Source organism: Octodon degus, unplaced genomic scaffold (genome assembly GCF_000260255.1).
Source record: "Octodon degus isolate 3935 unplaced genomic scaffold, OctDeg1.0 scaffold00005, whole genome shotgun sequence".
In the NCBI taxonomy this organism is placed as follows: Eukaryota; Metazoa; Chordata; class Mammalia; order Rodentia; family Octodontidae; genus Octodon; species Octodon degus.
In genome coordinates this window covers 22,709,005-22,722,862 of record NW_004524581.1, presented here as the reverse complement: position 1 = coordinate 22,722,862, position 13,858 = coordinate 22,709,005, and the positions used below count along the sequence as shown (strand labels likewise).

At 43.9% G+C, this 13,858-nt stretch overlaps 1 protein-coding gene across 1 annotated transcript in view; it reads right to left on the bottom strand.

Moving 5' to 3' along the window:
- Xpo5 (exportin 5) overlaps nucleotides 1-13,858 on the bottom strand; it is a 45,110-nt gene that overhangs the window by 6,355 nt on the left and 24,897 nt on the right. The window contains exons 15-21 of the mRNA XM_004624117.2: nucleotides 12,574-12,729; nucleotides 8,768-8,809; nucleotides 8,433-8,522; nucleotides 7,537-7,736; nucleotides 6,402-6,501; nucleotides 5,467-5,648; nucleotides 1,861-1,961 (exon numbers count right to left, since the gene is read on the bottom strand). Coding sequence (XP_004624174.1) covers nucleotides 1,861-1,961; nucleotides 5,467-5,648; nucleotides 6,402-6,501; nucleotides 7,537-7,736; nucleotides 8,433-8,522; nucleotides 8,768-8,809; nucleotides 12,574-12,729 — 871 coding nt within the window. The remainder of the gene's footprint in view (nucleotides 1-1,860; nucleotides 1,962-5,466; nucleotides 5,649-6,401; nucleotides 6,502-7,536; nucleotides 7,737-8,432; nucleotides 8,523-8,767; nucleotides 8,810-12,573; nucleotides 12,730-13,858) is intronic.

Below are 13,858 nucleotides of genomic sequence, written 5' to 3'. Positions count from 1 at the left end.
CAAAGCAGCTGGCCCCGTCTTCTACCTGTGGGAGGTACTAAGGCCTTTCCTCAACATGACAACACAATCCCTTAGTAAGCAAAGGTGGACACTCCTCAAGGAGTCAGTACTCTAAACTGGATCTGGGTTTTCCCAGATGAAAGCTCTATCAAACATAGTGACAGGGCCAGCGAAATAGCTCAATGGACTAAGCACATGGTTAGACAAGTGCAGGGACCAGGGTTTGATCCCTGGCACCACATGCTGCACCAGCCCTGCCCCTGGGCGCGCCGAGTTGGCCACCAAGACTGGGCATGGTGGCACACACCTGTAATCCAAGTGCTGGGGAGGCTGAAAACAGGAGGATCACTAAGAGTCTGAGCTGAATATTGAGACCGTGTAACAACCAAATACATTAAATAAATAAATAAATAAATAAATAGATAAGATATAGCGACCGCACAGAGGGACCCTACTGTAAAGCATCCACCAAAGTCAAAGAACCTCTTTTTGAAGTAAACTCATGCAAAATTACAAAACAGCATATTAAGATGAACTCCACTTAAGTATGCTGCCTTAAAATTAGATCTCTAGTTTTAAGAAGTAGGTTCTACCTCAAGTCACAGTCAAAAGGTACCAGAGGAGCTCCTGTGCATTCACTCTAGTCTAGCTGGCCACATGTCCCTAGAGCAGGAGCTGAATGTGAATAATGCTGTGGCATGTGAGCATGTGTGTCTTTGTGTGAACCAATCCTTTTTTATATATTAATGGCAACACACATCTTGGGAGTCCTGTTGTAACTGGTGCCTGCAACATAGATTTTATGTGCGGCAGTACTTAGGGAAATGATCCAGGATCACCTGTGCGAAGACAGACAGACAGGAGCTGTGGACAGGCGAGTCTGCACTTTCTCTCATTAACTTCACTGGTAGGCTGGCTGCAGCCAGAGCCAGGCTGGAGCCATGCTGCGCACACAGACACTGGGGTGTGTGCTACAGCAGCTGAAGCTCTGAGACGGGCACGATGGCCAGACAGCTTCAGTGCTTCAGCTCTCCCTGCCCACCAGGTGCTCATCCTTGCTCCCTGTGCTCCACTTCCGAGCTCCTCTTCTAAGCTCCTAGCCATCCCAAGCTCTTTGCTGCCTGCCTCAGGACATGGGTTCTGATACTGTCAGTCCTGATCACTCAGCACAGCCTCTTCCCTGACCTCATCAGCGGCCACTCACCTTCGAGTCTCTGCAGGGAGTAAATGTCTCACTCTTTCAATTGCTTTCCTAAAGGGAACTTGGGTGGGTCTCCCAAACACTGCCACAGAGCCCCACCACCCTTCTTTGTTAGCAAATATCAGTATCACTACTGGACAGTTGTGTCAATGGGAAAAATGAGTAAAGTAATATTCTAATTAATAGGAAGAGTGGCTTAGACTCTACTATTTTAAAATTTTTGTTTGTTTGTTTGCAGAACCAGGGATTGAACTCACAGGACCTTGCACTTACCAGGGAAGCGCTTATTCCACTGAGCCATCTCTCCAGCCCCGTTTTTACAAATGTTGACTGCATATATATGTAAAGCTAGAAAGTATATGAATGTCTTTTTGCTTGCTAAAAGCCATGGTTTATGATCTAACAGCTCTACCACCTACCACTGCCTACTGGTTAAACTGAAGGAGGTATTGACTGGGAGAAAATGCCCATGCAGATCTCTGTACGCTAGAACCAAGAAGTAAGCACAGCCAGCCTTTTGAGCCTTAGGAATTCCACAAATATATTTCTGAAAAAAGAGGTTGTCAAGCTAGAGCCAGATTAAGGATGATGCCCAAGGTAGGCTGGCACTCTGGAGCCCCTGAGAGATAAGGTAAGCTTGGAGGGTACAGATATCTTGCCTAATATAGAAGATTTCTCTGCTTCCAGCATATCCAGGGCCTTGGCAAAAGGCTCAGCCATCTTGGTCTGCATCTCTGGTGCATACAGAGTGTTGTGGGTTCTGAAAGAAACAAGGACAACATGTTACCTGTCCTAGTCCGTGGCAACAGAGACAGTGGGTTAAATTTGTGATTCAGTGATGGCCCCATCCACACGGAGAGACCCCATCAATGCTACTTGACACCTGGAAGTCCCTAGAGAAGGAAGAGTGGAAGTGATGACTAGGGTTAGACAGTATCTAACAATCAAGACCAATGAACACAGAGACAAAAATCCTAAGAAAGCAGGACAACATCAGAACCCAAAAGAGAAGTTTTCTGACCACAATTTGCAGTTGTGGATGGAACATTAGGAATGCTGTGGATCGGGAACAGGTGCTAAGGTGCCCTGCTTCTCAGGTTCAGTCTCTGTTCTAAGAACAGAACTTGCCAAGGTGGTTTGAGTCTCTGAGAGAAACATGGTCCCAACACACACACTCCCTCTCCATTGTGACTGACATGGGCAGTAACTGGCTTTGTCTGTTGAGATCTTGGACTGAGCCCTGTCCTGATAGCCACAGCGGCCCTCTACCCAGTAAGTACGCAGAGCCAGAGTGGGAGCGTAAAGCTAAGCAGAAGCATTTCAGGTGCACAGACACGACGCATGCCAGCTGAGTAAGTCATACGTTGGCCATGACACTTGGACAATGGCCCTGCAAGACTGAGAGCAATGGAACTGAGAAAGTCCCCTGGTGACAGAGTTGCTGTGACACAGCACTGCAGGCAGTTATGTGTACCACCATCACCAGGCCTGGCTTTTGTCTTAGATTTGAAGAAAAAGTTTAAAATGTACGAGAACTGGGCACTGGTCTCAGTTACCCAGGAGGCTGAAGCAGAACTACAAGTTCATGGCCAACTTGAGCAGCACAATGAGACTGTCTCAGAAAAACAGAACAAAACATCCAGAAAAAAAAATAAGAAAACTACTTATAGAATAAGAACACACTGCCTGGCAAGCACAAGATCCTAAGTTCAATCTCCGGTTCCGGAAAAAAAAAAAGAATAAGGACACAAAATATTTTTGTACAGCTATATAATGTATTTTAAGCTAAATGTAAAACGACTAAGAAAGTTAAAAAATTAAATTTATAAAGTAAATATATTCTTTTTAGACAAAGTTAATTTACTACTGATGATCCTATTTCTTTTTCTTTGCTTGTGACAGGGTCTTGCTATGTAGTTCCAGGTGGCTCTGAACTTACTATGTAGCCCAGGCTAGTCTTGAGCTCTTGGCCATCCTCCTGAGTGCTGAGATTACAAGTGCGCAGTAGTCCACCCATTTTGGGGGGCATTTTCTAAAAGCACTGAACTCTTAGAAAAATATCAAGATAAGGCTGGGGATGCACGCGGTGGTGGTGCCTGCCTATAATCCCAGCAGGCAGGGAAGGCAGAGAGGCAGGAGGATCGTTCTGAGTTTGAGACCAGCCTAGGCTACAGCTAAGGCCAGCCTGAGCTGTACAGTGAGACCCTGTCTCAAAAAGGCAAAAATAAAATAAATAAATAAATAAAAATAAGGCTGGGGATATAGCTCAGTGGCACGGTGCCTACCTGGCAAGTGTAATGTCCTGAGTTCTACTTAGAAACCCCACTAGGAAAACCAGTACCAAAAACAATAACAACAGAAAAATATCAAGATAATAAGGGTGGGGCTGGTGAGATGGCTCAGTGGTCTAAAGCACCTACTTAGAACAAGCTAAGCTAAGCAAAACACAGGGACCGCGGTTCAATCCCCCAGCACCCTATGCCAGCCAGCCCCGCCCCTGGTGGGTTGAGCTGCCCCCCCACAAATAAATAAAAAATTAAAAAAAAAAAAAAAAAAAAAGATAATAAGGGTACTGTTTGCTGTCTTGTGCAAACTCACCCACTCAGGAAAGAACACTGTTTCCTAAAAACTCCTGGCAAATGAGTCCCTACACACACCATGTCTTTTCACCCTGTGTATCTAAGCTACAGAACAACCTCTAGGTTTCAAGAACACCAACATGGAAATCAGCCTTTCCTTGACTACCTTTGCTACTGCCAACACACAAGCCTGCCTCTTTATTGAAACCTCTTCTTTTGAAAGCAAAATAAAATATTATCTATTTCCAGAGACACAACTGCCATGCCAACTCTACCATGCACTGTGGCTTTCCAACTTGGTCAACCATTACCCTAAACCTTACACTTTTCAGGGTCTGTCGTCAGGAAGGCTCCCCTGTGATGTGATGTGGTCTGCCCCAGAGATTCTGCTTGGGACTAATGGGTCAGAGGCCATAAAAAACAGGAACAAAGTACCAGCGTATAAATAAGAAATACTGTGAGACATGAAAAGCAATCTTGGCATAGTTTCATCGTGTGCCTCTCAATTTACTACTAAAAACATAAATAACTCCTTAAAAAATGGCACTCAAACTCTGCTTTTGCCAATAGAGTTAAATTCTTTCATAAACCTATCTTTCCCTTTAGCTAGCACCGCTGAATCATAACACATGCATGCAATCACTAGTCAGCCTGGCAGCATCCACTTACTCTAATGTATTACCTCAGATAATCCAGAACGTAATTCTGAGTTTAATGTGTATATAAACCACCTGGGATAGGTGCCGGGGGGATGGCTCAGTGGAATAAGCACTTCCCTGGCAAGAGCAAGGGCCTGAGCTCAATCCCCAGTTCCGCAAAAAACCCAAAACCAAAACCAAAAAACACCTGGGATAAAGCCAGATTCTGGTCTGTTACATGAGGAGGAGGCACGCATTTGCCTTCCAACATGGGGTCAAGTGACAGCAGAGGCTGATTTTAGCCTCTGCTTTGGGATGGGGACACTGAGGTTAATCTGGGCCATTAAGTGCTCAGACATCACTGCTATGCTCAGATCAGGCTACAGAAGAGCACGCAGGGAAACCCCAGTACGACAGCAACTACAGCCAGGCATGCTGTACATGGTTGCAATCCCAGGACTAGGGAGGCTGAGGCAGATGATCACCTTGAGTTTGAGGAGGTTTATTTTTTGTTTTTGGGGCCAAGGACTGAACCCAGGGCATCCAGCTTGCTAGTCAAGCATTCTACCGCTGAGCCAAATCCCCAGCCCTACCTTGAGTTTGAGACCAGCCTGGGCTACATAGTTGAGTTTATGGCCAGCCTGGGTTACACAGCAAGACCTTGTCTCAAAATACATACAAGAAAAAAGCAACCGTCTTGCTCCCAATGAACAATTTCTTGATTGGCAAAAAGTTACACTACATAAACTTAAAAATGAAAGAGCTGAAGTATAACAAGTGGGAGAAGCACACATAGAAGATTCAAAATGTAAAAGGTCCTTTGGGATCAGTCCTCACCAGATCTCCCTGGGTTTCCACGGAATGTACTAAGTCTTTGGCAAGCATGAGCTATAGTTCTTAAAAAGAACAGGCAGATCCTTTCTAGAAAGAATTATGACCTGCTCCCTCACTACCACTGTCAAGATATATATCATATCATCAGATTAAAATTTTGAAGTCTTACTTAAAAAAGGAAAAGCAACAGAGAGAAACTACTATTCTGACTGACCTTATAAGGGCAAGCAAATTGTCCAGCAGTTTCAGAACCTGTTCAGTGCAGGGGTTCCGGAAGATGGGGTTCCCACTGGGTGTATAGCCAACCATGAAGCCCCCAGTTTTGGCCTCCTCTAGGTCACTAGGCCAGCAAGTTCGCTTCACGACGCCCAGGATGCTGTACACACAAAAGCTTATCTATAGGAAAGCAAGAGAGAAGATAAACGTAAGGAAGAAAACATAAAAGCACTGTTAGATACACTCACTGGTGCAGCACAGGGACAGGCCAGAGAGAAGGAAAGACCCCTGCACTCTGAGAGAGCCCATCCCCTCCTCTAAGGTCAAGCCCAAGAGCAGTCCCTTCACTGCCATTTTCAGGATCAGGGTGGGTCCAAGATCTTCCCTAGGACGTGGTGACCTGGCTGGTGGGGCTGAGGCACGGGCCAGCTCAAAGTACTTAGGCTGCCACTGTTTCCTTTGCTTCTGAATTGACACTGTTCCCTGAAGCCTGGAGCTTGGCAGTTTTTCCCCTCAGGTTTCCTCACGGTCTCTCCAGGTTAACTCATGGGACTAGGGCCATGACAGAGCAAGGAACAATACTCATTTGAAGATGAAAGCACTGTGACAGCTCCGTGCTCAGGCAAGGCCACCAGTCAGAACTTTCCACAGCACAGAGAGACTTTGGGGAAGACTTGGGTCTGCTTCCTCCTTACCCCTTCAGAGCTACTCAGCGATCTTTAAGGCCAAAAGAGTGTCTTCATAAGAGAGAGAGTACATGCTCTGGTGTGGGAACTACCTCAAGAAATCTACTAAGAAGAAAAGAAACAGCTCAGGAAGTGGAGATTTCTAGGATTCTCACTAGTACAGACAAACCTAATCTATGAGAAACATGACAAAAGGCTGACACCTTACTCTGCCTATAACCCACATAACTGCCTAAACCAGTCTTACTCGAGCACGGTTGAATCCACAGGGGTCCTCCACGTCAGGGTCACAGCTTTTCACATCTGCACCCACATAAGCAAGGAAAGCATCGACATCTGACAGCACTCTGCGGGTTGGTGGGGAAAGAGCAGTTAGATCTTGACTCAAAATAAGGACAATTTCTTCCACAAGCGCTAAGAGGCAGGGGCCAGGTACACAACTCAGTGGTGTAAGAGCCTGCCTGTCAAGCACAAGGTCCTGAGTTTGATTCCTGATACAGAAAAAGAAAAAAAGAAAAAAAAAAAAGAGCTAAGAGGCTGATTATTTAGCCCCAAACTACAGTTCCATCCTATTGTTTAAGAGTAGTCATTTATTTGAAGGCTGGAACTTCTTACTCCCAAATGTTCTTTTTTAAAATGTATTTATTTATTTATTTATTCCAAATGTTCTTATTAACACTTCTAAGAATTTCTGAGCCAGCTCCGGGGCAGCACACCTATAATCCCAGCGCTCCAAAGGCTGAATCAGGATTGCTGTGACTTCCAGGCCAGCCTGGACTAGAGTGAATTCAAAGCCTGAACTGAAGAATGAAACCCTGTCTCAAAAAGACAAAACAAAACAACCCCCGCCAAAAAAACCCTTGTGATCCTCCTGCCTCAGTCCCCCAAAGTGCTGAAATTATAGGTATGTGCCACCATGCCCAGCCTGACAACAGATAAACTTGAGAAGGTCAAGAGGGAAACTGTTTCTGTCCTACAGTGTCTCTGCTTTGCCCAGTCCTTGTGGGCCATTCTCATTTGCCCAAAGGTACACCTGCTACAACCCATGCTCCTCCAGCTGTGCTTTGCACCCCATAACCACACTTCATCCCATCTCTGCCTTGGTGGGCTGGGGAGAAAACTCAGTGGCATAAGTGCTCGCCTGGCAAACACAGGGTCCTGAGTTTGATCCCTAGTATCGGAAAAAACAAAAAACCCAACAACAACAAAAAACCCAACATCTCCACCTTGGCTCCACCTCTGTAAGCAAGGTGGGATTTCAGAGATTGGATTACAAAAGGCTACTCTTGAGAGGGCTTCGAACACCACTGACAGTGCCCTGGCTCCATGGCCACCCAACTCCAGACACAACAAACGCTCAGCAGAGAAAGTGCTGGGGCTACCTGTGCATCTCCTCAGAAAGCCAGATGCTGGCCACTGGTGCCATCAGCTCCTCCAGGAACAGCTTCTGGCGCTCGTAGTTCTTGAAGTGGTTGCTGATGAGCACTAGAGCCTCCATGAGGGCACACTTCTCCATCTGCGTGAGCAGCAGCTCATTGGAGAAGAGCTGCTTCACATGGCTGTACAGCGTGTCGAAACTGGGCTGTGGAGCAGACAGACCAGCACTGGTGACATCTTGATCTTCAAGGGAGAGGCGGGCCCCGCAGGGGAGAAGGGAGGAGAAGCAAGGCAGCCTCAAGGAGGGGAAGGCCTGCGAGGCTGTCATGTAGTCGCTGTGTCCTAACGCTCTTCTTCTGCCTGAGCAGCAAGGCAACTGCGCAGAAGACAGTTCCTGCCTGAGCATTTGGATTACTGGGCTTTCCTACAGCACAGTGTGAAATAGTTTCTGTTCTCTCTATCAACTTAGTAGTATCTTCACAGGCAGGTATAAGTTTGTTACCTACATAAAGGACACAACTTTTGTGTATCAGAGAAGTGACTTCAGATTAATCTGTTATCTGAAATAATGCTGGATTTCTTACAGACCCCCCCCCCCGTTGGAATTTTCATCTGGCTTCTCTCAAGGCTTGACATATCATTCAGCAATAGTAATTACAGACGTCCCATGGCCAAGAGGGGTCACACATTTCTAATAGGAAACTAAGTCCTCCACACAGACAAAACACATGTATTATGAGGGAATATATCTGAATTTTAATTGCTCTACTAACAGGACAGCATACCAACTCAAGATGCCTCAACAGTTTCCAGCCTTTCCTTTCTGGGAGTATTTTGAGAACGACATTTACCCAGAAGTGTAACCAAGCTCAGCAGGTGATGTGGCAGGGTCAGTGCTTACCAGCACAAGCTCAGGGTAGTCGCGACACATCTTGATGATGGATGAACATGCGTGCCTCCTCACGTTCCTCACTGCACGCGTGCGGGGCGCCTAGAAAAAGAGACATCGCACACCCTGGGGTCACAATGAGACGAGTTACTAATGGTATACTCACATCAACATCCTAGTCACAGGCAAATTCACAATGACTTTCTCTTCATGGCAAAACGCCCTGTGACAACCTACTTCCTCTAACCCATCCCACATACATACAAATACAGATTAAGTATTAGGCATTCACACTTTTGCTTCTAAGAATTTAGAATGTGCTGGTTTAATGAAGTTTTGTTTTTTACCTTATTTTCATCAATACTTTCAAAAGTGACAGATGAAAATAACTATGGGGAGAGAGAGAGAGAGAGAGAGAAGGTTACTTGTGCATTTTTAAGTAGTAGTTATCATGAAATTTTCAACAAAAATCCCAGAAATGTGTTTCCACTAACCACTTCGTAGCAAAAGCTTCCTACTAGCATATAAGCCTTCAGAAGTCCATTTTCTCAGCTACTTCTTCTTCTTCTTCTTCTTTTTTTTTTTTTTCAGAACTGGGGATTGAACTCAGGCCCTTGTGCTTGCCAGGCAAGCACTTATTCTACTGAGCCATCTCCCCGGCCTTAGCTACTTCTTCAAGAGGCTTGAGATTTGCAATTTTATCATCAAAACATTTTAGAAGGGCCCGGGGAGATGGCTCAGTGGAATAAATGCTTCCCGGGCAAGCGCAAGGACCTGAGTTCAATCCCCAGTTCCGAAAGAAAAAAAAAAAAAAAAAATTTAGAGTAAGAAGTTAATTATGTAGTCCCAGAATAACTCATGCCACCATTTAAACAAAAAAAAAAAAAAAAAAATTTAGAGTAAGAAGTTAATTATGTAGTCCCAGAATAACTCATGCCACCATTTAAACAATCCAGCTATGGTGACACTCTGTTCTACTGTTGTTGTTTTTTTGTTTTGTTTTGTTTTAATGTATTTGGTTGTTACAGGGTCTCACTATGCAGCTTGGACTCATGGTGATCCTGCTTTCAGCCTCCCCAGTGTTGGGATTATAGTCAAGCGCCACTACACCTGGACTCTGGCTAGCTCAGCTCGCCCTGAGGACAGGGCCAGCATGAGATTGAACTGTGGTCCCTGTACTTGCCTAAGCAGGAGCTTTAGTCTGCTGAGCTATCTTGCTGGCCCTTCTCTTCTGTTTATCATAGTGTGAATCATCTATCTTCCCAAGTCATTTTATAGTGTCCCTCCACCCCTTAACCAGACATAGAATGACACCTCTGCTGGCCACTATGACAGAATTACATGTAGGGAAGAGTCCAGTGCAGAGTCCCAGTTCAGAGAGAATTCCTGCTCCAAGCTCAGGTCCACCCTTCTGAAGTTCTCCTGGCCTGGGACACACCACTTCCTTCCCTTTAGCTTCTCTGGGCTTCTCATCATTCTTACTCTCCCTCCCACGACAATACTCCCCCAGGTTCCCTACTGGACACACACATCCTCTAATGCCATGCACACATTCCCTTAGACTTCACTTCAATTCTTGAAACTTCTATAATGACAATGCCTTAGTTTAAAAAAAAATATTGTTCTATTAGTAAATTCTCGCAGTACTAATGCTTCCATTCTTTGTATGGAGCGGTACAACACACTTTAATTCCGATTTTCATCCTCTATTCTCCTCTCCCTCCCATTCCATCTCTTGACCTCTTACCCATTTAGAAAGATTTCTCTCCCTACTTCCTATTATCTTCTATTTTGCTCCATATATTTATAATTTGGCTTTCTCATATAAAAGATACCATATGACATTTAAGCTTGATTTTACTTCATTCAACATTAGTATCAACATGTATCCATCTTCCTACAAATGACTCAAGTTTATTTTCTTCATGGCAGAGTAGTACTCCATTATATAGAAAGAAGACATTTTATCCATTCATCTGCTGATAGACACAGGTTGCTTCCAAAATTTAGTTATGAATTATGCTGTTAATACATGGGTTTCTATGAATCATTGGAAGATGATATTGAATGTTTTTATTGGACATTTCTTCTTCCTTTTTTTTTTTTTTTTAAAGAGGTTACCCCCTGGTTGTTTTTAAAATTTTTTTTTATGTATTTAGTACAGGGTCTATAGGGTCTCACTACCTAGACTAGATTTGTAGCAATGCTCCTGTTTTCAGCCTCTCAAGTGCTGGGACTATAGGCATGTGCCACCACACCCAGTCTTAATCATGTGTCAGGGTGCCATGGGGGCAGAGCTGGCACGGCAGGATGGGGATCGAACCCTGGTACCTGGGTCTGCTTAAGCAGGCGCATTCGTCTGCTGAGCTATCTAGCTGGCCCTGCCTCCTAGTTCTTAATGACTACTACTCCATTAGTCCTCCTAAGGAAAGAAGTTTTTGTTTTTCTGAGACAGTGCTTCACTATGCAGTTTAGGCTGGTCTCAAACTCAGTCATCCTCTTATCTCAGCCTCCCAAGTGCTGGGATGACCATGGCTGGCTGTACTCTCTTCTTCTAATGAATATGGACTCATTTCAGTTGGCCAGTTTTTTTTTTTTTTTTGTGGAACTGGGGATTGAACTCAGGCCCTCATGCTTGCCAGGGAAGCATTTATTCTACTGAGCCATCTCCCTGGCCCCACTGCCCATTTTTTAAATTTGAACTTTTTTTTTTTTGGGGGGGGGAGTCTAATTTTAAGATGAAATTATATAGTCTAGATATCAGTCCTCTATCCAAGGAGTATCTGGAAAAAATTTCTTTTATTTCTATAAGTTGTTTTTTCACTCTATGCTAGCCATTTATTTTGCTGTACAGAAGCTTTTTAATTTCATATGATTCTATTTATTTATTCTTGGTACTATTTTCTATGCAGCTGGGACTCTCTTCAGAAAGTCCTACTTTACATCTCTGACTTTTAAGAATTTATCTATTTATCTTTCAAAAGGTTATTTCTATTTTGGTGTTTAATTCTTTGATCATTTTGATTTTAGTTTAATACATGGTGAGATATGGGTCTAGAGTCAATCTTCTGCATGTGGATAGCTAGTTTCCCCAACAACATTTATTAAAGGAATTGTCTTTCCGCCACTGTGTATTTTTGGCCCCTTTGTCAAAGATCAAAAAGCTGAATGTTCTTGGGATTGTCCTGCATCCTCTTTCTGTTCCACTGCTCCTAACAGCCAGTTTTGTGCCAGCACCATGCTGTTTATTTTTACCATGCTGTTTATCAACCATTGCAACTTTGTAACGAAACTTCAAGTCCAGAACTTTGACACCTCCTGCTTGCTCATGCTCCTCAGCATGGTGTTTGCTATTCTGGCTCTCTTCTGGTTCCACATAAACCTCAGGATGGCTTTCTTCAGTTCTGTGAATAATACTACCGTATTTTGATTGGGATTCCAACAATATCACTGTTGGAAATACGGACAATACCTAAATTGGATCTCATTTTCTAGGGTCTATTCCAGTGATGGTGAACAGATGGCATGTGTGCTGCAGCAGATTGTTATCAATGAAAGCTTTAAAAAGGTCATCTTTACTGGTCTAGACTTTCATTTTGTTTTATATTGGGTCTTGCTATACAGTTTATTCTGACCTTGAACTCATAGCCATCCATTTAATCAGCCTCCCAAGTGCTGGGATTATGTGTCCTACCCTCCATGCCCAGCTCTGGCCTAGACTTTTAAATCAAATAATTAATTTCCTGGGAGTTTTCTCCTAGATGTTTTTCATATCCTTCAAAACACCTCTTATTTTTGCTCTCTCTCACTCAGGCAGAGGCTCTGATGCCTAGCTAGTCTAAAATAGGAAACCTGTCCATCCGTTCTGTCCTGATTCCAACAATGGGATTCCCTTCCACAGCTCCTCTTTTCCCTTTCCTACTCTGTACTGTACCAACTCCAAGAGCACACAGGGATGGCAACTGTTTCTGCGCTTCTATTCCCACAGTGTTCTTGGGGCGGGGAGCACTCTAGCATGGGGCTGGAGCCACTGTGAGTCCTGGAAAACATGCTCAACGAAGTCACACAGGACTGTTTATGAATTTGCCTCACCTACTTTCAAAAAGTTAGTAGAACAATTAGCTTGAGAAGGTGGTCAAGGAGGTGGGTTTACCTTAGAGAAGACCTGGGGCAGGAACTCCGGCCTGTAGGTAACAAAGGAGAAGAGTGCCGAGATGTTGGTCAGGACACAGGACAGGATGAGTGGGTCCTTGGTGTCAAAGCTCAGGACCATCTGCAACAGCTCTATGCCATCGTTGACAGGGATTGCCTACAAAACAGATGAAAGGAGGCTGACAGGGTGGCCACCACTCAGTATGGTTAACACACACGACTTCATAAACTGCTTTTTAGATTTGTACTAATAATGTTTAGACAGGATATCATGCCTGCATCTTGTACCGTGAATAACTACTATGAAGATGACAATATGCAATGTATTTATTATAACTGTCCTACTAACCTGTTTTGAAACTGTCTTACTGCTATTTGTTTCTCAATAAAATTAATTTTAAAAATCCTTTTAAAAAATAAACTGCTCTTTGAATTTTAAATTCTATGCATAGCCCATGTTACTAAAACTTCTCATGAATGATGCCAGACTGCGCTGCATTAGGAATGAACTACTTCCTGTAACTGGGTATGTTTCCAGTTCTCTACTACTATAAATAGTATCAATATACATCACTAAGAAAAACTATGTTTAAATCTAGAGGGTTTTTTTTTTTTTTGCCATCACAAATAGGACTTTATCACTATTAAAAATCTGGATCTTAAACGGACTCTTGCACTGGTGGTTCGTATCCATCAGCTCGTTCAACTCTAGCTCCAGTCTCGTCTCCAGTAGCCTTTCCAGAGCTGCTACCTTCACCATGAAGCTCCGTGAGTTTTCCCAATTCAAACTTGGGCTTCTTCAGCATTTTTACTTTTCTGACGAAGACATCATGAAGAGGGTAGATTGGCAAGCCTTCTCTGTGTCTTTCCCAATACTGTCTGGAATCAGTTTACTGACCACTTCCTTCAAGTCATTTGTCTGCACCTCCCAGGTCATGATTTCCATCATCTTCTTCCGGATCTGGCAGACCTGTTGGTGCTGAGCATAAGAGGTCTTCCATATCTGACTGTTGCATTTTTTTAGTAAAGCCAACACAGAACAATTGAAGCAAATAACCGTCGGTAGTCTTGACATCAACATGAGCTTCGATCATGGTCTGCCATTTTTTGACCATGGAACACATTTTGTCCCGGGTGAGGTCCATGCCATGGAAGTTAGTCAGGCAGTTTTTGCCCTGAACATCTTCAGTAATTAGCTTGAATTTTCTAAAGGCAACTTCATCATTCTGCAGGTCAGCAAGGCTCACTTCAAACACACGACCTTTGAGCCCATCAGATGCAATTTT